The 17,818-nt window shown below is 40.8% G+C and overlaps 1 protein-coding gene across 4 annotated transcripts in view; it reads right to left on the bottom strand.

Annotated features, from left to right (window-relative positions):
- The window catches only part of vps13b (vacuolar protein sorting 13 homolog B), a 329,852-nt gene that overhangs the window by 284,145 nt on the left and 27,889 nt on the right, over window positions 1-17,818 (bottom strand). For all 4 annotated transcript variants that reach the window (XM_030393719.1, XM_030393722.1, XM_030393718.1 and 1 more), the window contains exons 5-11: window positions 17,110-17,277; window positions 14,466-14,647; window positions 13,086-13,260; window positions 7,025-7,290; window positions 4,410-4,505; window positions 2,922-3,044; window positions 2,224-2,361 (exon numbers count right to left, since the gene is read on the bottom strand). In XM_030393719.1, the coding sequence (XP_030249579.1) occupies window positions 2,224-2,361; window positions 2,922-3,044; window positions 4,410-4,505; window positions 7,025-7,290; window positions 13,086-13,260; window positions 14,466-14,647; window positions 17,110-17,277 (1,148 nt within the window). The remainder of the gene's footprint in view (window positions 1-2,223; window positions 2,362-2,921; window positions 3,045-4,409; window positions 4,506-7,024; window positions 7,291-13,085; window positions 13,261-14,465; window positions 14,648-17,109; window positions 17,278-17,818) is intronic.

The following is a 17,818-nucleotide window of genomic DNA, read 5'->3' on the forward strand; positions in this document are numbered from 1 at the left end:
AGTCTGAAATTGTGAAATGCTACTTGGAAATTGTTTTAATGCAATAGGAAAGTGCAGCTTTAAAAGTATGAACGTAACACAGAATGTGCCTGTAAGCTGTACATGTTTAGTATGTTTAGGGACATTATTACGAATAATCATTAAAGCACATTGTAATTGTCAGTTAACCAACACTTTAAATACTGTTAGAAAGTGGCCAAATGGAAATGGTACCTTTCCTATCCTCTTCAGGTTTAAAGAGATGCTGTAGCCCATCCAAACACACATTAGGAAGAGACAGGGTCACCAGTTTATTACAGGGCTAACACATATATACAAACACACACATTAGGACCCTTTGAGAAATTTAGAGTCTTTAACAAAGGCAGCACATGTAAAGCACCCAGAGGAAAGCCAAACAGACACAGGGAGCGCTACAGCTGTCCAGTCTGGGTTTGAACCCAGGGGATGAAGCTAACCATTGAAGCGGTGTGCCACCCCTAAGTCATTTGTTTAAAATTAAACCTGATGGATTTTTTTAAAATCATATTACTGATCTAGCTGGTTGTCAGTGTGTTGTTTTACCATTCATCATTTATTAGTCTGCGGGTCAAGAGCTATTGACCCTGTCCTAGACAACATACGAAAGTTATACTTCTACCGCACATCAAACCACTGGTAAACAGAGAGAATGAGTGAGCAGGCAAGGAACCGGGATAGAGAATGAGAGAGGCCCCTCACACACACATTTAACACCCCCTCCTCAGACTTACCTACTAGCTCTCTAAACAGAGATTTCAATAGAGCCTTATCAGCGAGGCAGGTTAATGAGTAATATTTATTAGGGGACCTCTAATGGCTCTGGCATGCTTTTGGATCAAAGCCATTGGCAGGTTTCAATACCGCTAATGAATTAACACTAAGACCTTTGACTCTTAGACTTTCAAGTATGGATAGATGGATGGATGGATTGATGTCCAAACAATTGCTTCACTGAGGGTCATGAACATTACTAAGCAGAGTCAACACTAGAGCTGTGATGGCTGATGAGGGGAGCTGCGATTTATCAGGAATAATGGCTTTAACACTACTACTTAGATAGTGGGAACATTCCTCCACTGCAGCCTGCAGCCGGTTGACTGACAGGAATAATCTCAGTGGCAGTGATTTCAATCAGAATGATTTATTTAGAAGAGAAATCACTGGACAAAATATTGTATCAATTTAGTACCACTAATTACAGTAACAGCTATTATAGCAGCTTTGCCAGATGAAAGCTAAAGGAAGACAGGATGTGATTATATCAGATTATTGTTTATTAGCCTAGATAAACTACTTCATTAGCAGTGTGGATTAGTGTGCTCGCTTTAGCAAGTCACTTAAGATATATTCTCACAAACTTGTGCTGGTGATCATCTTTTTGCAGGCCTTCATGAACCCTCTTTATTTCTGAAAATAAAGAAACCAAACTCAATAAAATGTCTTTCCATCAGTCTTGTGAATATTTGCTCTCTTAAAAGCTTAACGACCTCTGAGCTACAGATGTTTCGTTTAGTGGAGATTGTGTCAATGGCAGGTGCTACTTTGAAAGTAAACAGCATCAGTGAGTTAATTATGTTTAATGTAGTTTTTAAGAGGATTGCTGTTGGTTGAAGTCCGTTACTGTGTAGGCCTGTCAGCCCGGCTGTAAAGGGGATGCTGAGTTGGTTGTTGGCCTGGCTTGGAACTGACTGCTTAATTTTTGCCATCTGCTTTGGTCACTTCTATCAGTTCTGTGGGTGTCTTTTAAATGCTTTGTGGTAAGTCTACTGTAGCATAAAATGCCTGATTGTGAATATACTGTATACATCACAAGCAACCTGTAATATTGGTTGAATTCACTACAGGACAACTGTGTTACTGATGTAGCTGAAAGGCTGCTTCGAGGTAGTTACCCTCTGAGGACCACAATCTGATATGCATGGTATGCTAGTGTATTTTGAAAAAGGATTTTTATAAAATAATATTTCCAATTTCCATAGAGTCACTGGATTTGGCCCCAGTACCCCCGCTCCACCGGGAAAAAAAAAGGTGGTATAAAAGCGGTAACATCACCCGCGACCCGCATGGATAAAGCGGAAGAAAACGAAACGAAACGAAACGAAACGAATATTTCCAATAAAAGTATTTGCAAATGTTATTCTTTGTTACAGTATTACTGGGGATGATGTCAGCTAGAAGTCCAGAATCTAAGCTCTATCTGACCTTGTGATTAGCAGCATCCAGGATAAATTCAGCCCTGACTCCGTTGTTTTCTGGACTGCGGTAGTCAAAGAGAGAGTTGGTAAGGTAGGTCATTCCTTTACTGCTTAGGCTGTCCCCACAGCTAAAGAACACGGCATCCTGCAGAGACACGGAGATAGAAGGTAAGTGAGAAAAGGTATGAGAGAGGATGCACAGAGAATGTCAGAAATATCTTTGATTATTTCAGATGGTACTAATATATAATGCCCAACATACTATATAAAACACCATAACCACATATATTTCTGCAAATATTTTGATACATCGCAGGTAAACATACAATGAAAAACAACCTTAGAAAAAGAAAAACATGAAAAACACACAGTTTACACTCAGTTGATAAATACATTGATTTCAAGAGAGCCCAGAAAGCTGTACACAGGGGATTGTGAGATGGCTGTTGACATAATGATGCATGTGGCAAACACAGAACATTATGGTGAATTACAAAAGGCAGCTGGATCACACTCTTCCAAAAACAAACCAGACCACATCTCTGCCTCCTTCTGAAAGCTCGTCGGAGCAATAGAGGCAACAGGAGACATGGTTGAGGTGAAAGCAATCTATTTTCTGGGCTTTCAGATTCTCTTTTAATCTTTCTCACTGAAGTTTTTACTCTTTTTTTCCCATTTTCCTTGAGGTTTCAAGGCTGTCGTTACCTCTTCACGTCGGTGCATGTTTTCTTCAAAATCCCTTACTCCCATGATGCCTTTCAGGCAGTGTGCCCGGCATCCCACAAAGCCAATCTGACAGTCGAAGAAGGGCTCCCCCATCATAAGCACCTGGAATATAAACCAGAGGAAAACCTTTAAGCAGTTTTTATACTCCAGATTTATCCACTTTTACACATGCAATAACCAACATAAATTAATTTGACTGAATTACCTTTTTTACATTGTAATAAAACACAAAATGTGAAATGAATGCCAGTTCAAGAACCAGTTTATTGTGGACTTATCACAAGGTTCTCCATCATGACCAGTTTAAAGCTACATTGGTTTGTGGTGCTGCTGAGGTTACAGGCTCATTTCATTGTGATAAAAAGAGCAGGGGTCAGACAGCTTCCATTTTTCCTCGGGAGCCATGCATGCATGTGTGTGTGCGGTAGCAGTCAAACAGCCCCTGTAACCAGTAAGGTGTGGTTCTCTCTCACCCCACGAGCCTTTGCTTCACACAGCAGACAACTAAACAGAGAGCAATCCAATAAAACTTTACGTTTCACCACACAATAATTACAAGGCCTAGTTTTCCCTGTTTTACTAGCCTTCCCTTTGCCTTTCAACGCTTTCACTTTTGGTCCCACTTCAGACTGCTCGCTCTCTCTTTTCCAGCAAAAGCATAAATTACAGAAATTGGAATTGGAAATCTCTCAGAATTCTCACATCTGGTAGAATGCTTAAGAGGAGAAAACTCCTCTCCCTCTCCAACCAGGTAATCAGAGAAAAAAGTTTCAAAATATTTCTAGGCTGAAGGGGAAATGCGGAAATGATCAGACTTGGGCTCGACTCACAGATTCCACTGTGTTCACAACAGGCAACGGATTAGTGACCTGGAGAGGCTTTATAAATGCACTTAAGGAGGGAATTAAGAGGAACCTCCGTCCAGCAGTGAATAAGGAGACAATGAAAATAATAATGAAGGATCTAAAGGGAAGACTTGGTCTGTTCTTGCCTTGCTGGGTAATGATGTTGCTTTCCAGATATCACAAGACAAATTAGCTGCTGTTTGTTGAGTGGTTGACTACTGATGTTGACTTTACTATAAAAATATTCATCATCATTAATATTGGTTACAGTCCACAGATGGAAAATACCTATATATGTAATCCAAATCAGGATACATTTTCACATTTTCCTCAATAGCAATAAACGTAACAATAACACATTTAATTCATCAGCTTTTCATAATCATGAATTTTTAACAGCTGGATAGGACTTGGGGTTGTTTGGTTACATGGTTCAACTCCAGAAGTTTGTAAGTGTTTTTTGCAGCAAATCTTTATTTATATAGAATGTAGGTAATTATTAAATCATCTCAATTTAAATAAATCAGTAAAATACACAGTAAAATACTTTAATCATAAATTATGCTCAGCCCTCCCTATAACCGACATATTGTTTTGGATACCAGCTTAAGGGGAATCTTACCTCAATAGTCATTCCCTCTTGCTCCAGGCACAGCACCTCTCTGGACTTGACCTTTTGAGGACTGTAATAGCTGCTCTCTGACTGGGTCTCTGTCAGCTTGAACAAAGGACAGAATCCATTTAATATTCTTCTGCTCAAAAATGTCCAGAAATAATAAAACAAAGATCAAATAGATACATAACATAGCAGTTAAAGCTATTTTTCCTTTGAGTTGACAAGGGTAAAAAACAAGGTATAACATTTCAACTATTTAGATTTAATCTGCGAAAACATCTCATATTGAAATGCTTCAACAGGTGTCACATAAAATCCATCATAGCAACAGTGAAAATTGAAGCTTTAGTTTAATATTACGGATGTCACAAAAATACAACTCAACAACTGGAATTCATGTCTTATTGTGTGTGTCTTTGCATGTTTACCCACAATTCACTGCTGAACCAGATGCATGATTTGAAAAGTAAACAAAAGCTATGCAAGTCTTTGGATGTGAAAGGCAATGAGGCCTCGGAAAATAATGCTTAAAACCAGAAACACCAGCATCCAAACAGAGACAGATGACATTGTCTTAGATCACAGACTGGATGCCAGCCTTGGGACTTTTTTGGTTGTTTTCTCTTCCAAGTTTGGACCCATGCTAGAGACATTCATCAAACAGCGTGACAGCCACTCCTCTTTGATTCTAGGGGAGGCTCACTCCGGCTTTATTGGGGATGACAATCGGAACATGAATAAAGCACTGAGGATACCAATGAAGGACAAACTGATAATGTATAAGTGATTATTCAGGCAGGGGGAGAGGGATTGGCGTCTGGTCAAAACTACTTGGTTGGGGTGACAGAAGTCCAGAGCTGTGATTCTTTTGAGGTCTTGTCTAAAACTGTGGGTGTAAAGAAGAACTGTGCAGTCCCTAACCCATTCAACTTTAACACAGGAAGCAGGTGCAGAGCAAGAAGCAGCTGTGCCTTATTATCCCTACTGATGGAGCAGACTCTCTCACCCTCGCTCCCTTTCCCTATTTCAATGGTTTAATCACGTGCAGGGAACACCCCACCCCAACCCACCCCGCAGGTCCCTAGTAGCAGCATTGAGCATGGATGTTAAATAATCTGAGAATTGCTTTGTCTGACAACATCAGTGTAGAGCAGCATGGGCACAGAAGATCTGCCGATCAAACTGAGAACATTTTAAGAATGTCCATGTTTACCCAATAAGAATACAGCAACTTTGGCACTGCCCAAGCTAGACTGTTGGAATATTCCTGACTGTACCTAGGCCTGAAACAACAGAGAAGAAGTGTAGCATTAGAGCACCAACACAAACACTTAATGCAGCCAGTAATGCACAGAGCTGCTGCTGCCAATAGCTTCCCTGCTACTTCTTTATTATATTCCGGCCCATTTAAAGGCTTTGGGAGTCCAACACAAATCAAATGATTCTTTATGAGGCATTTTGGAAATGTTAAAATGTTGGATGTGAATATTGGGATACTTTGTCTTTATGTTCATTTCTCAGAAATGTAACACAGTTGAAATGATCTGTTGGAAAAGACTTTGGGAACACTTTAAATTTGCTATTATTGAAATAAATGAAAAAGATTATTTTCTTAAAATATGTTTGGCATGCAATGAGGTTTTGGCATGTGTGCAAAAGTGAAAGAGGGGAATAAATGGTCATTGCTGAACTATGCATTATGTGTGTAAAAGTCATTAAAGCGTACTGCCAATTTCTCTGATCAAACAGATCTGGGGAGTAATGGGTCAGCAATCTAAAAATACCTACATCCATGTTAAACTCAGGTTCAGGCATTGGCTGTTCAAAGACATGAACTCCTTCAAACTAAATACTTCCTTGTAGGAAAGAGACGAGAACGTTTAAAAACCATCCTTTCAGCTGTCTGCAATTACTCCAGACGAGAGGCAATTAATTGATTAAAAGAACTCAAACAATACAGGAACAATTTAAACATTATTAGAAAAGCGCCAAGGTCTGTTTGGCCTGAGAAATACCACTGATCACACAGAGTGTCAAGTACACACACAACACACACACACACAAACACACGAGCAGTAATGTGATCTGAAGTGGCTGAACCTGACGGGAAACGGAGATGAATTCCAACTATTCTGAATGAGCAGGCAGGATTAAAGTGTGGGTTCCCATTCTTGAATAGTCATCATACCATGTATAATGTTTAAAACATTAACGTGACCTGAGACGCCAGTTAGTGGTTACACTACCCTTCACTTGTACCGCACACAGAGACAAAGAGGGTTGGAACTTCCTTGGGATCAAGTTGTTCTTTAAGACTCAAACTGAAAATGACTACAAAATGTAAGATGCAGCGATGGGGAGGGCAGAGGGAATGAATAAACAATAATCGTAGCAAGCGGAAAAACTGTACTGTAACTATAATTGTTAATACAACAATATCAGCCATGTAATACCACTAACTGCTGAACCCTAAATCACATTGATACCACATTTATTTATAGCCAGTGTGATGCAGAATACTTTAAAACTGTGCTGAAAAGTAATGTCACTATCTGACATTTAGAAAGTATAAGGTAGTGAAATAATTTATGATGTATGCTTTTTATTAAACAGCAGATTACCTTGAATGTAACAGAAGCTTTGGTGCAGTAGAAGCCGATGGAAACAGTGGGGTCTTTGGGTGTGTGTTGTTGTGGGTTGCTGGGGATGCCTCCAGCCTCTCGCTGCTGGTAGAGGCCTTCCTCACCTTCCTCCTCTGTGCCGACAATGGCTGGAACAAAGGACCAAGCCCAGGACACCCAACCCTGGTCTGCCTCTTCAGGCAGCATGTAGAGGTCTGGGCTGGAGTATTGGCTAGTCCCCTGGCTTTCCATATCCACATCCATCCCTGAAAGGGAAAGGGTCTTAATTTTTATGATACAAATATAAGTGCAGGGTTTCAGAGTAGTTATAAATAAAAATCGTAAGGAAAGGTCAGGGTAAGTGCCTGGAGGTCTACTTTTACTCCTAGAGGGGTCTGTTTAAGATGCTTAGATGCAGGAGGTAATGAAAAAAGATTTAATCACAATACTAGCCAGCTAGTTCATGGACCTCTTTCCTCACTCTCGGAAGTATAATCTGTTGTTCCCTGTGTTTCTCATAATTATAGCAACCAGGGAAGGTTAAGGGTTGCGACCAAATGAAACACACTGTTAGCTTGAGTAAATGATGGATTTCTCAGAATTTCAACATTGTTGGAAACATTTGGGATAATGCAAGTTCACACCTTAACACAACAAAGATTTTGTCATTTTTAGACATTTTAAGATGAATATTTTGGCAGTTGCAATGCATACTTCCAAACCAAAAAGAACTGTTGCACACTAAATGGACAAAAAATTACAGAAAACATGGATAATTATCCCAAATAAGAATTTCAAAAACCGGCAGGTCATGGTCTTCTGCATAAAAACAAATGTGTTACATTGGTACTCCTAATCTTCTTTGAGTTTACTCCAACAGATAAATCAATTCAAAGAGGCAGGTTCTGAGAACAAAGTGGTCAAACATAGAGAAATCTGTTGTTAATGGAAGCACCTGCGCCAATATGAAGCACACTAAATTAATGTGTCCATGCCTACAGGGCAGTTTAATACAAGCAAGGTGTTTCAGCTGTCAACAGAACACACAAAAACAGCACAGACTAAGGCAGTTTAACAGTAGTTCCTGTCAATGCTACAGCATGCAGGTGTGTGAGTACTGTATGTGTGTTGCACAAACTCACTACTGTATGAACTCTAGAGAGAAAGAGAGACACAGAGTGAGGGGAAGTCCATTCCAATGGAGGACAGAGGGCAAAGTCTGTCAGCCAGCATCCTGGCAGGGGAGAGCCTTGACTGGGCCCAGTGCATCCCTGTGGTCAGAGGTGTCTGTGCTGGACCCAACAGCACAGGCCACATGCACAAACACATACAGCGTTGGGTTGCATCACATAGTCCTTTAGAAGCCAGCAGACAGAAATGACGAAGGCTGGGTAGCTGTTAGCCATCAGCCCCAGCAGAGCTTAAGATCAGGCCGGTAATCAAGGTGTAAATCAAGAGTTGACTGTGGAACTATTCAAGATTACCTGAAGGACGTGGGGTGATTGGTCCCAACCTCAGTACCTAATCAGAGCACGAGGAGTTGAGTACTTGCTATCATAAGATAAAAGCCTCATACCAGGTGAATCGGGTAATATGGTACCTGGTAGAGGAAAGAAGATTCAGGCTGATGGAGACAGGACTGCCTCAAATCCAATGGTTGATTCAAAGGTTAAAAATACATCAAAACTAAACACTGTCAACAGACTTGTCCTTGTGCCAGCAACAGAAAACTTTAAATGGGGAAGTAAGCAATGGGATGTAAGTCCTTAGACTGGCATATTGATTGAGTATGTATCAAAAGACAAGCAGAAATGTCGGAAAGCCCATTTATTATTATCTTTTAGCTTTTTCTCAGGAAACTATTGGGGGATCACAGGTTCCCCAAAAACACCATGCACTGCCCTTGTCCCTGATCCTGACATCGGAACTTGTCCCATCGTGTGTGTTTCCATACACGTTGGGACACAGGAAGCTGATGTCAATACACAAGAATGTGTAATCCCATTCCTCATGGCCTCGCGTCCTCTGTGAGAAAACAATATTGTCCGTGAGGTCACAGCTTAGGCATCCCAGAGGCTAAGGCGGTAAAAATTATGACATATTTTAATTAAATCTTTCACTTTGCGAATTGGCAGTTGGAAATCCCATGTTATGGCCTTTTATTCCCCCCCCTGCCCCGCAAACTCTCTATCCGATTCGATCTCCCATTTCTTTTTTTTTTCCTTTTTGTTTTCACTCTGTGGAAGCCTTTGAGGTGTCAGTTCAACAAGTTAAGCTCTTTCGCTTCACGTCACAGCCTGACGAAGCCTACGTTTGAATTGCAAGGCAATCAAAATAAAAGCACAATTACCAATCAAGTGATCAAAACAGACCGGCTTAAGGAGACTTTGAAGTATTAATCCAAAGAAGTGAGCGAAAAATTCCCAGAGAGTGATGTGGGCTGGCCAAAATGTACGCTGCGGTGGAGTAGAGTACTTTGACTACACAGGTGTGAAATACAACCAACGCACTGGTCTCTGTTTCACAATGACAACAACAAGCCTTACTGTATCTTTATCTTGGACAACTAACAATATCAGTGTGGCACCACGTAGACATGCATATGTCCATAAGAAAAGTTCAGAAGCACTATGTAATAGAATGTGTCAGGGTCATGGTTGGCTTCAGTGGGTCCAAGGTCTCCAGGCAGTTGTGTATGTCTAGCGAGGGAGTTGGTGTGTAAGTGACTGAACAGCTGAGTGACATGGAGACGGTGAGAGGAGGACTGACAGAAAGGCAGTGCCCTTGCAGGCCAGTAGATGTCTCTCCATGTTTATAGAGGAAGAGGTGGACGGGTTACCTGAAAACTGAGCAAAGGCTACTCAGTTGGTCATCTTGTGCATACACACACACACACACACACACACGCACACGCACACACACACACACACACACACACACACACACACACACACACACACACATGCACACACTATTAGATGCAACACATTTTCTCACTTCCTCACTTGTAATACAGCACATATACACACAGAGTGACTTTTTGGTGCATAAGCCTACCTACTTTGATATAAAAGAATGGAACACATATCAACATGTGTGTAACATATTGTTTTACTTAAATACTACCAGCGTGACATTAACATCAAAATGTTTTAAGGAGAAATATAAAACGCTCTGAAAGACAAAAAGCTGTTTCATCCATAGACTTCTAAACTCAATGGCCTCCACGTCTTCGCACCAATATTAAAAAGATGATTAAAAAGAGGCCCTGTCACGTCACTGGCCTAGCATAAGGGAGCCACATGAGTTTTATATGGAGGAGATAGCCTGTGGCCTCTGGCTGATATGTGTGTGTGATGGTCCATTCCATTCAATGGGCCTCTGAGGACCCTCTCCAATTAACACAAAACACTCAGTCCTATACACACAAAACAGAGAAAAAAAAATCTACAGATGCAACTAGACAAACCAACATCCCCAGGCCTTAATACACATGCTGACATATATGTTATACAGCAATGCACACACACACAACCTGCCACAGTCAGCAGCCACAGTCAATGGTTTATAATTCTTCACATACTTGTTGAAACCCTACAGCTTTCGGTGCCGTGACCAGCTAGTCCATTCAAGCATGTTAGTCATCTATGTTTCCAACCGCTGAAATTTTTACAGTGTTTCACAGACTTCATTGAATGTCAGACAGTAGGAAAACTTGCCGTCTAATCCTGACTGAAAGGTTGCTTTGGTTAGTGACACACACAAGTATCCCGCGCCGTTCACTTATTAGGGCTATTCATTAATGAGACATTGGCTCTTAACTAAAAGAGAAAGATTCAAACAAACAACATGCAGCCACAGTGAATCATGGGCACATAAACACATTACAAGACCTTTTCCACCTCATTAATTGGCAAAAAGGAAAACACCTTCACATGTGGGAAAAAATCATATCCAAGAGTAAGTAAGACTAAAAAAAAACAAAAGAAGAAGGAAACACACACACACTCAGAAGCACATTTGAGCCTAAAATACAGCCAAGAGTCACCACAAGCAGCCTATGGGAAATCAAATCAATGTAATGGAGTACAATGCTGGGATCATGTTGCAGCAATCGTGTGGCAACAATTGTTTCCAACCAACTACAACCCACTAAAAATAAATATGCATGGAAGCTAAGTCAGTTACTATAAGCATACACATACATGAATTGTGTAGTAATCAGTGGTAATGGCTGTTTGTAATGGTTAAGAAAAATACATGATATTTTCTTACTTTAAATAATAGATAATTTGAGCAATAATTATGTTACTATTATCAAAGGAATTCAGCTTGATTCCTTAAATTTGAAATGAATACACCTAAAACCATATGCTCATGAAAAAACATAAGCCCTCCCAACAAAACACACACACACACACCTAGTATAGCACATATACACACAACTGCAGCCCCCCCCCCCCCCCCCAAACACTCCCCAGCCCCCTTAGCTTCTTCACTCTGTCGATTACTTCCAGCATAACAAGATCTGGGGGTGCTCAGGTTCCAAGAGCTGGTCCCCTCTTGTATATTTTTGTGATGGGATACTAATTCATTCTCAGAGGCTCTGCATAGCAGTAGCATGACACCGACTCTTACATCTGGCATTGGACACCGAACTGGAAGCTGCGCCAACTTGCAGTAAAAGTTCCAGGCCAAGAGGCAGGGAGCAAGTTAGAGGGAGTGAGGGAATGGGCTGTATTGTGTTGGGCTGCCTGCTTCCCCTCTGCCCACCACTTCCCCTGCACCATAATTTGCTCCTGGTGCTGCAGAAGCTGATTTAGCCCAGTGGGACTTGGGATTTGATTCTGTTCTAGTTGGCTGAGATGAGGATGAGCAGTTGGGGAGAGATGAGATGGGCATTTAGGGAATGAGGAGGGTTTTTTTAAGGGGGTGGCTGCAGCTATTAAAAGTATATCGTGAAATTGTGTGAGTGTGTGTGCAAGTGTGTGTGTGCAAGTGTGTGTGTGTGTGTGTGTGTGTGTGTGTGTGTGTGTGTGTGTGTGTGTGTGTGTGTGTGTGTGTGCGTGCGTGCGTGTGCGTGGCACGCTGTGAGAGAAGCCAACTGCATGTGTTTTGCTCAGCTCCTGGATGTGGTGAGTGTAATATCCTATGGTGCTCCAATCAGAAAGACAGATATGGGCCTGTGTTTGATTCATCCTTGTTTCTTCTCTTCATCTTCCTCTCTCCAGCCTCTATCCACATGGAGGGGATCAGGCCTGACGACAACAGTCTGTGTTAAGTTACACGCTCCAGCTTTTGTTTGTGGAAAAAGCAGGAGGAGCGCACACCATGGTCAAAGTGATGTTAAATGTCCCGTTTAGGAACAACAGCAGCATATGGGACAAACACAGCCCCTGAACAGAACAAGGCAACATGCAGAGCGTCATGAGACCAAAACGCTGTGTAAGGAAAAAGTCAAAGCTGTTTGCGTGGTCTGATGGCTCATTAACCACTTCAGAGCATTAGGCAACATTTTGTCTGAAGAATATGACTGCTACATACTGACACATAAATGCCGCATCTCAGTGAGACCTCAATATATCATTTCCAAATTAACCTTCATAGACCAGAATCATGGCTGTAAAAATGTTGACTTTTTTGCTTTGTTGTGCACATCGCTTGCTTGCTAAAAACGTAGAAATGTGCAGCTCCAGCAAAGCAGTATCAGCAAAAAGGAGGGACGCCAAGGAAGGCTGCCTCATTCTACTACGTTGCAAGTTGAAGAAAAATTAAAGTGAAAAGATTACAGCCTAATATACATTACTCAGGCCTAGACTACACGCACATGGGTATTTTTGAAAACACTGTATTAAAACAAAAAAATGTCTGTTGAGCCAAGTGTTTTAGCACCATTTCAGAAATAATCTCAGTCCATTCATCTTCACGTTACATGTGGTTGCGTTGCTTAGTTGCTGAAAATACAATGAACAATCTTTATTTTTACTTAACCTTATATAAAAAAGAAAAATCAGTCGGATGCAGAATTGTCAACTGTCCATCCAAAAGAGACCTCACTCACCCGATAAAATTGCTCCAGTCTCCCTGACATGACTGCTGCCCTCTTCTCCCTCGCCTTCTTTGTGTCCTCCAATTTCTCCATAATAGAGGGCAATAATCAGCTCTAAAATGCGGATAAACATGGGCAGCTGCTGATCAGTGATGGACAACTTCAGGCTCTCCACCATGGTCTGGATCTGAAACATACACAAGAAAGGTTCAACTTTTAAAATTGGATTTTTTTTAATTACATGTTTAGATGTGAAATAGGCAACCGGCCCAAGCACTTCGGGTGGGCTCCCACATAATATGAATAGGAACTTTTAATAGAGCGTCCCTAGGCCCTATAAGAACTGGTGTGGATTCCTCTCTAGCTAACTGGTGGATGGTGAGTGCGGCATGTCGAAGATGCGACTTCTGCCCCTGTTAAACAAAACTATATGATGATCTACAGCTACAAACCACAAATTATGGTCTCTATGCAAGTTTATGTACAATATAGAGTAACAAGTTGGAAGTTGATACATCCCATAAAATGAAGGCAATGTCAAGATAAAATAAGTCAGATCCAAATGGAAACAAATGTCCCCACATAACGCATTCAAAGTAAACCAATGTGTTAACCATAATTATCTACAGCAGCTACAAACTTTGGCAGAGGGGTATGTATTATACATTGTGTATTATACAGTCAAAGGTGAACTTACCAGTGCCATTGCTTAACATGCTGCTACTCAAAATGTGGCAATTTTTAATGTGTGATTCTGTTGATGGGATATCATGAAAACCTTACTGAAGGTCACTGAACCACAAAGATTGTAAACTGACCACGTGTTGCTGAGAATGAGCCAGTTCTGCTTTATTTCAGCCTACTGATGAATTAACAGATATATGGAATCAAACTAAATTTATGTTGTTTTAGACATTAAAGACCATCAGTAAAATAATCAAAATTGTACCTTTTCCATCAGAGAGACTTTGGATTTAACTATATTAAAAACACCAAACTACATTACGGAACAAACCAGCCAAGACAACACATATCTTCCATCACTCTACTGACAATAAGTAGACAAAGGACTGTGACTGCTGTGATAATTCTTTAGTAAGATAAGTACTTTCTTCTAAACAAAACTATTAACTCTTGTCCTGAAATCAAGCCGACCTGCGATTGACTCTCAACACTAGTGGTGCAGAACAATGGACTGAAATGAGCCATTATCCTGCTATCAATTTGAGAACAGCTAACCTTTCGTTTCGTGTTTCCCTGACAACTTTAAGCCGCTATGACAAATCTAAACTTTACATTTCAGAATAACCCATATAAAATGTTTTTGTTGATTTTGATCGTTGGGAAGATAATGGCGGTTATCAGGTTATTGCTAGAAAAGGAGCTGCTCACTTTAATGACAGATGGAATCTTGGAATTGATGTTGTCGTAGGTAAAATGTAGACGTGTTCTGAAGGAGCATTTGTACAGCAGTGGGTCCTGGTAAAACTCTATCTTTCCGCTGGCATTGCGCTTGTCCAGGCACACTGTACAGTCAGCAAAGTTGATCACTTTCCTCAGGACCAGCTCTGGAGCTTCAGAGAGAAAAAAAAGAAACAAAATCAATGTAGATAATGTTGCATTGAACACATAAGAGTTTGACACTAATCAAAGCTGTTGACATACATGCATTAAACATGACTGCTCACAGAGGAAAAGCACCCCTACAGAGAGGTATCACTAAACACAAACAAATGCAAACACACTAACAGAGAGCAGGCCCTGACAGTAAATCCTCATTATCTGTGATCTAGGAGATGACACTCAGCAGACATCACAGAGCTGTTGTGTAATGTGACATTTACAAGAGGTACAACCAAGGGGTTTGTGTGTGTGTGTGTGTGTGTGTGTGTGTGTGTGTGTGTGTGTGTGTGTGTGTGTGTGTGGTGTGTGTGTGTGTGTGTGTGTGTGATGATGTTTGACTCACGCTCCCCTGACAGACTGATAACAGGACTCATCATTCCCAGAATTATTTCATCCTCTCGACAGTGCCAGTAACTATTGTTGGAACGACTCCTTTCTTCCCATGTTGAAACAGGGTCTCATTAACAAGAAATTCCACAGTGATCACAATGACTAAAAAAGGCAACTTCATGATTTGTCTTTCGCTATAAAAAGCCATTCTTTCTTCAACATGACTATGATTATGATGGTTGTTCAAGTTTAAAATAATTGTAATACTCTGGCAGTAATCTGAGAAACCCACTGCACAAGATATTCTAATTGCAATTGATAGAAACTTGTTACAGAAACTAGAAAAAAGATTACAGTTTTATTGCAGTGGATACCCACTCAGTGTTTCCCATTAATCAATGAGACCCTGGAAGACTGCCATAGTCTCATATTTATCAAAAAAATATTTTTACCTTGCATAATAGCACTGAAGATCTATAATGTTTTGCGCCATTGCTTCAACAAAGCATCTTTCACTCCAATAGGTTCATACAGAAGACATACATACCAGACGGAAAGACGGCACTTACTCAAACCAATAAGAATTGCTCGCCTAGCACATATGCCAAGTTTTACTGGCTTCCGCGTTTACTTCCTGGGGACACGTTGAAAATGAGCAGTAGAGTTTCCCCTGCTTGTCCTGCCTGCGAGTTCCCACTTGGCCCACATAATTTACACTGTGATCTCTTTTATAATTGTGGTCTATGGGGAAAATGTTTTCGGGTCACAGGTGAATTTTTCACTGCAATACTTTAAGTGGCCACAATGCCAGACTGGAAGCAAAGTTGTGCAGCACCCTCCGAAGCCTGTTCACTCCCAGTCTGTCAACGTCTCCCGCCCCCTGTTGTATTCTCTCTCTCTCTCTCTCTCTCTCTCTCTCAATCTCTCAATCTCTCTCTCTCTCTCAATCTCTCTCTCGATTCTATTTGGCTGTCTTGTTAACCTAGCTGGGCAGGAAGGAGTCTATATCTCTTTGTCTGTGTTTTGTTTACCAGCCACTTCCAGCAATGTTCTGTGACTCTGTGTCTCAAAAACCTGAGACTGAAACACAACTCATGTTATTTATTACGCACTTAGTACCAAAAGGCCAAGGGGCAGTGTGAACCGCAGCTTGGAATGGTATCCATGTTGCATGTGTACAAGCGTTCACATGCACGCGCCTGAAATGACGCTCACGTTTTCAAGCACCCACCTCAACCACACAGAACAGACAATGTATAATAAACATGGCACTTATGGGCGCTGATAATTTTGAAACAAGACAATGATTTTCAGGTCTCTCAGTCAAGGTTTAGATATAAGTCAGAACTAACAGGCTCACAAGATTGAAAGGAATAGATTGACTATTGACTCTTAAAGGCTAGTGTTAACATTGCATAGCCAGAGCTGTGTAGTATACTAAATTGTAAGGACTGGACTAATCACCACGCAGCACAGCCCAAGCTCATTTAGCCTATATGTTATGTTATTTATGAGATACCCTCTTATTTTTCTCTTAAAGTGCACAACTGAAGCATTTAACATTGCCCACTGATTGGGATTTTGATCTCATCAGGTGTTCCAACATGACTAGGTAGCATTTTTTTCAACATTTTCACTCTTTCCTAGAAGCAATTAGGGCCCCTACATCAAGGAATTAAAACCAAGAAAACAACACATGAACCATGTAGCCATCAATAGGAAGAGCATACATAATTTCACTTGATTACCTTCTATTTAAAAGTGGCATTCTTAGGGTTTAGAATCCCCCTCATTCATCATCTGTGGTTTTAAATGTGAGCTCTTTTCTGTGTCAAAGCCCACTCTGCATTCAGAGCTTCACATGCTCCAATCAGACTGTGAAGTTTATCAGTAGTCATTATATGAGACTATTCTGGCAGCTGACATTGGGCATTTACACAAACAGCTAAGTTTAAACTTATACATCTGTTTGACCTCAGTTTGAACTAACAAAATTAAACACTTACTGTAATTTACAGGTTCTTGTCTCAGTGGATTTACTAGTTAATCCCACTACCAAAGAATGTAAGCAACCATTGCTCACCAGTGATGTCCATGAAGGCCCTCTCCCATATATCGTCTACAGTGTAGCACTCTGCTGAGGTAATGTTGACCGACAGCACGATGTCATCTTCCACGTACTTAAGGATCAGGTTGTTCACCACGATATTCACGTTGTTCACCACACGTCTGATCAGACTCTGTACGTAACCTATGAGAAAACACATGAAAGACATGTTGAAATGCACAATAGGTCCACTGAAAAAGATACAAAGACACACATGCATATATGAGGACAATAATGTTGAGACAAAGAAAAGGGGCAAAATCTGGATTGGAACTGGATTCCCTGAAAGTCTAGGCCCGGTACCACTGACCCCTGCCATCCTACAGGGTCGCAAATAAGAGGAGGTCCTGACATGTTATTTTTTGTCACAGGCTATCCCTTGAAAGTGTGCTGTAAAAGGAGCTATATTTCCAAAAGAAAACATTTTTGCTCCTAATTCTGCCTGAGCAGTGCTACAAATTCTGCATGAATTTATGAATCTCTGAAGAGCTCTCCTCTACACTTGGATGCAAAATCCTGTTTAAACCAAAACTATGTACATACTGCCTCACACATATCCTTTACCAAGCCCGTTAAATCACTAAGGGGCCTGTGTGTTCACCTAAACATATACAAGCATTAGCATACAAGCATTTTCACACATAAAATACAGGACATCTTTATACAAGGTAGAGTTATTGAGAGT

This window comes from Sparus aurata, chromosome 17 (assembly GCF_900880675.1).
Source record: "Sparus aurata chromosome 17, fSpaAur1.1, whole genome shotgun sequence".
Taxonomy (NCBI): domain Eukaryota; kingdom Metazoa; phylum Chordata; class Actinopteri; order Spariformes; family Sparidae; genus Sparus; species Sparus aurata.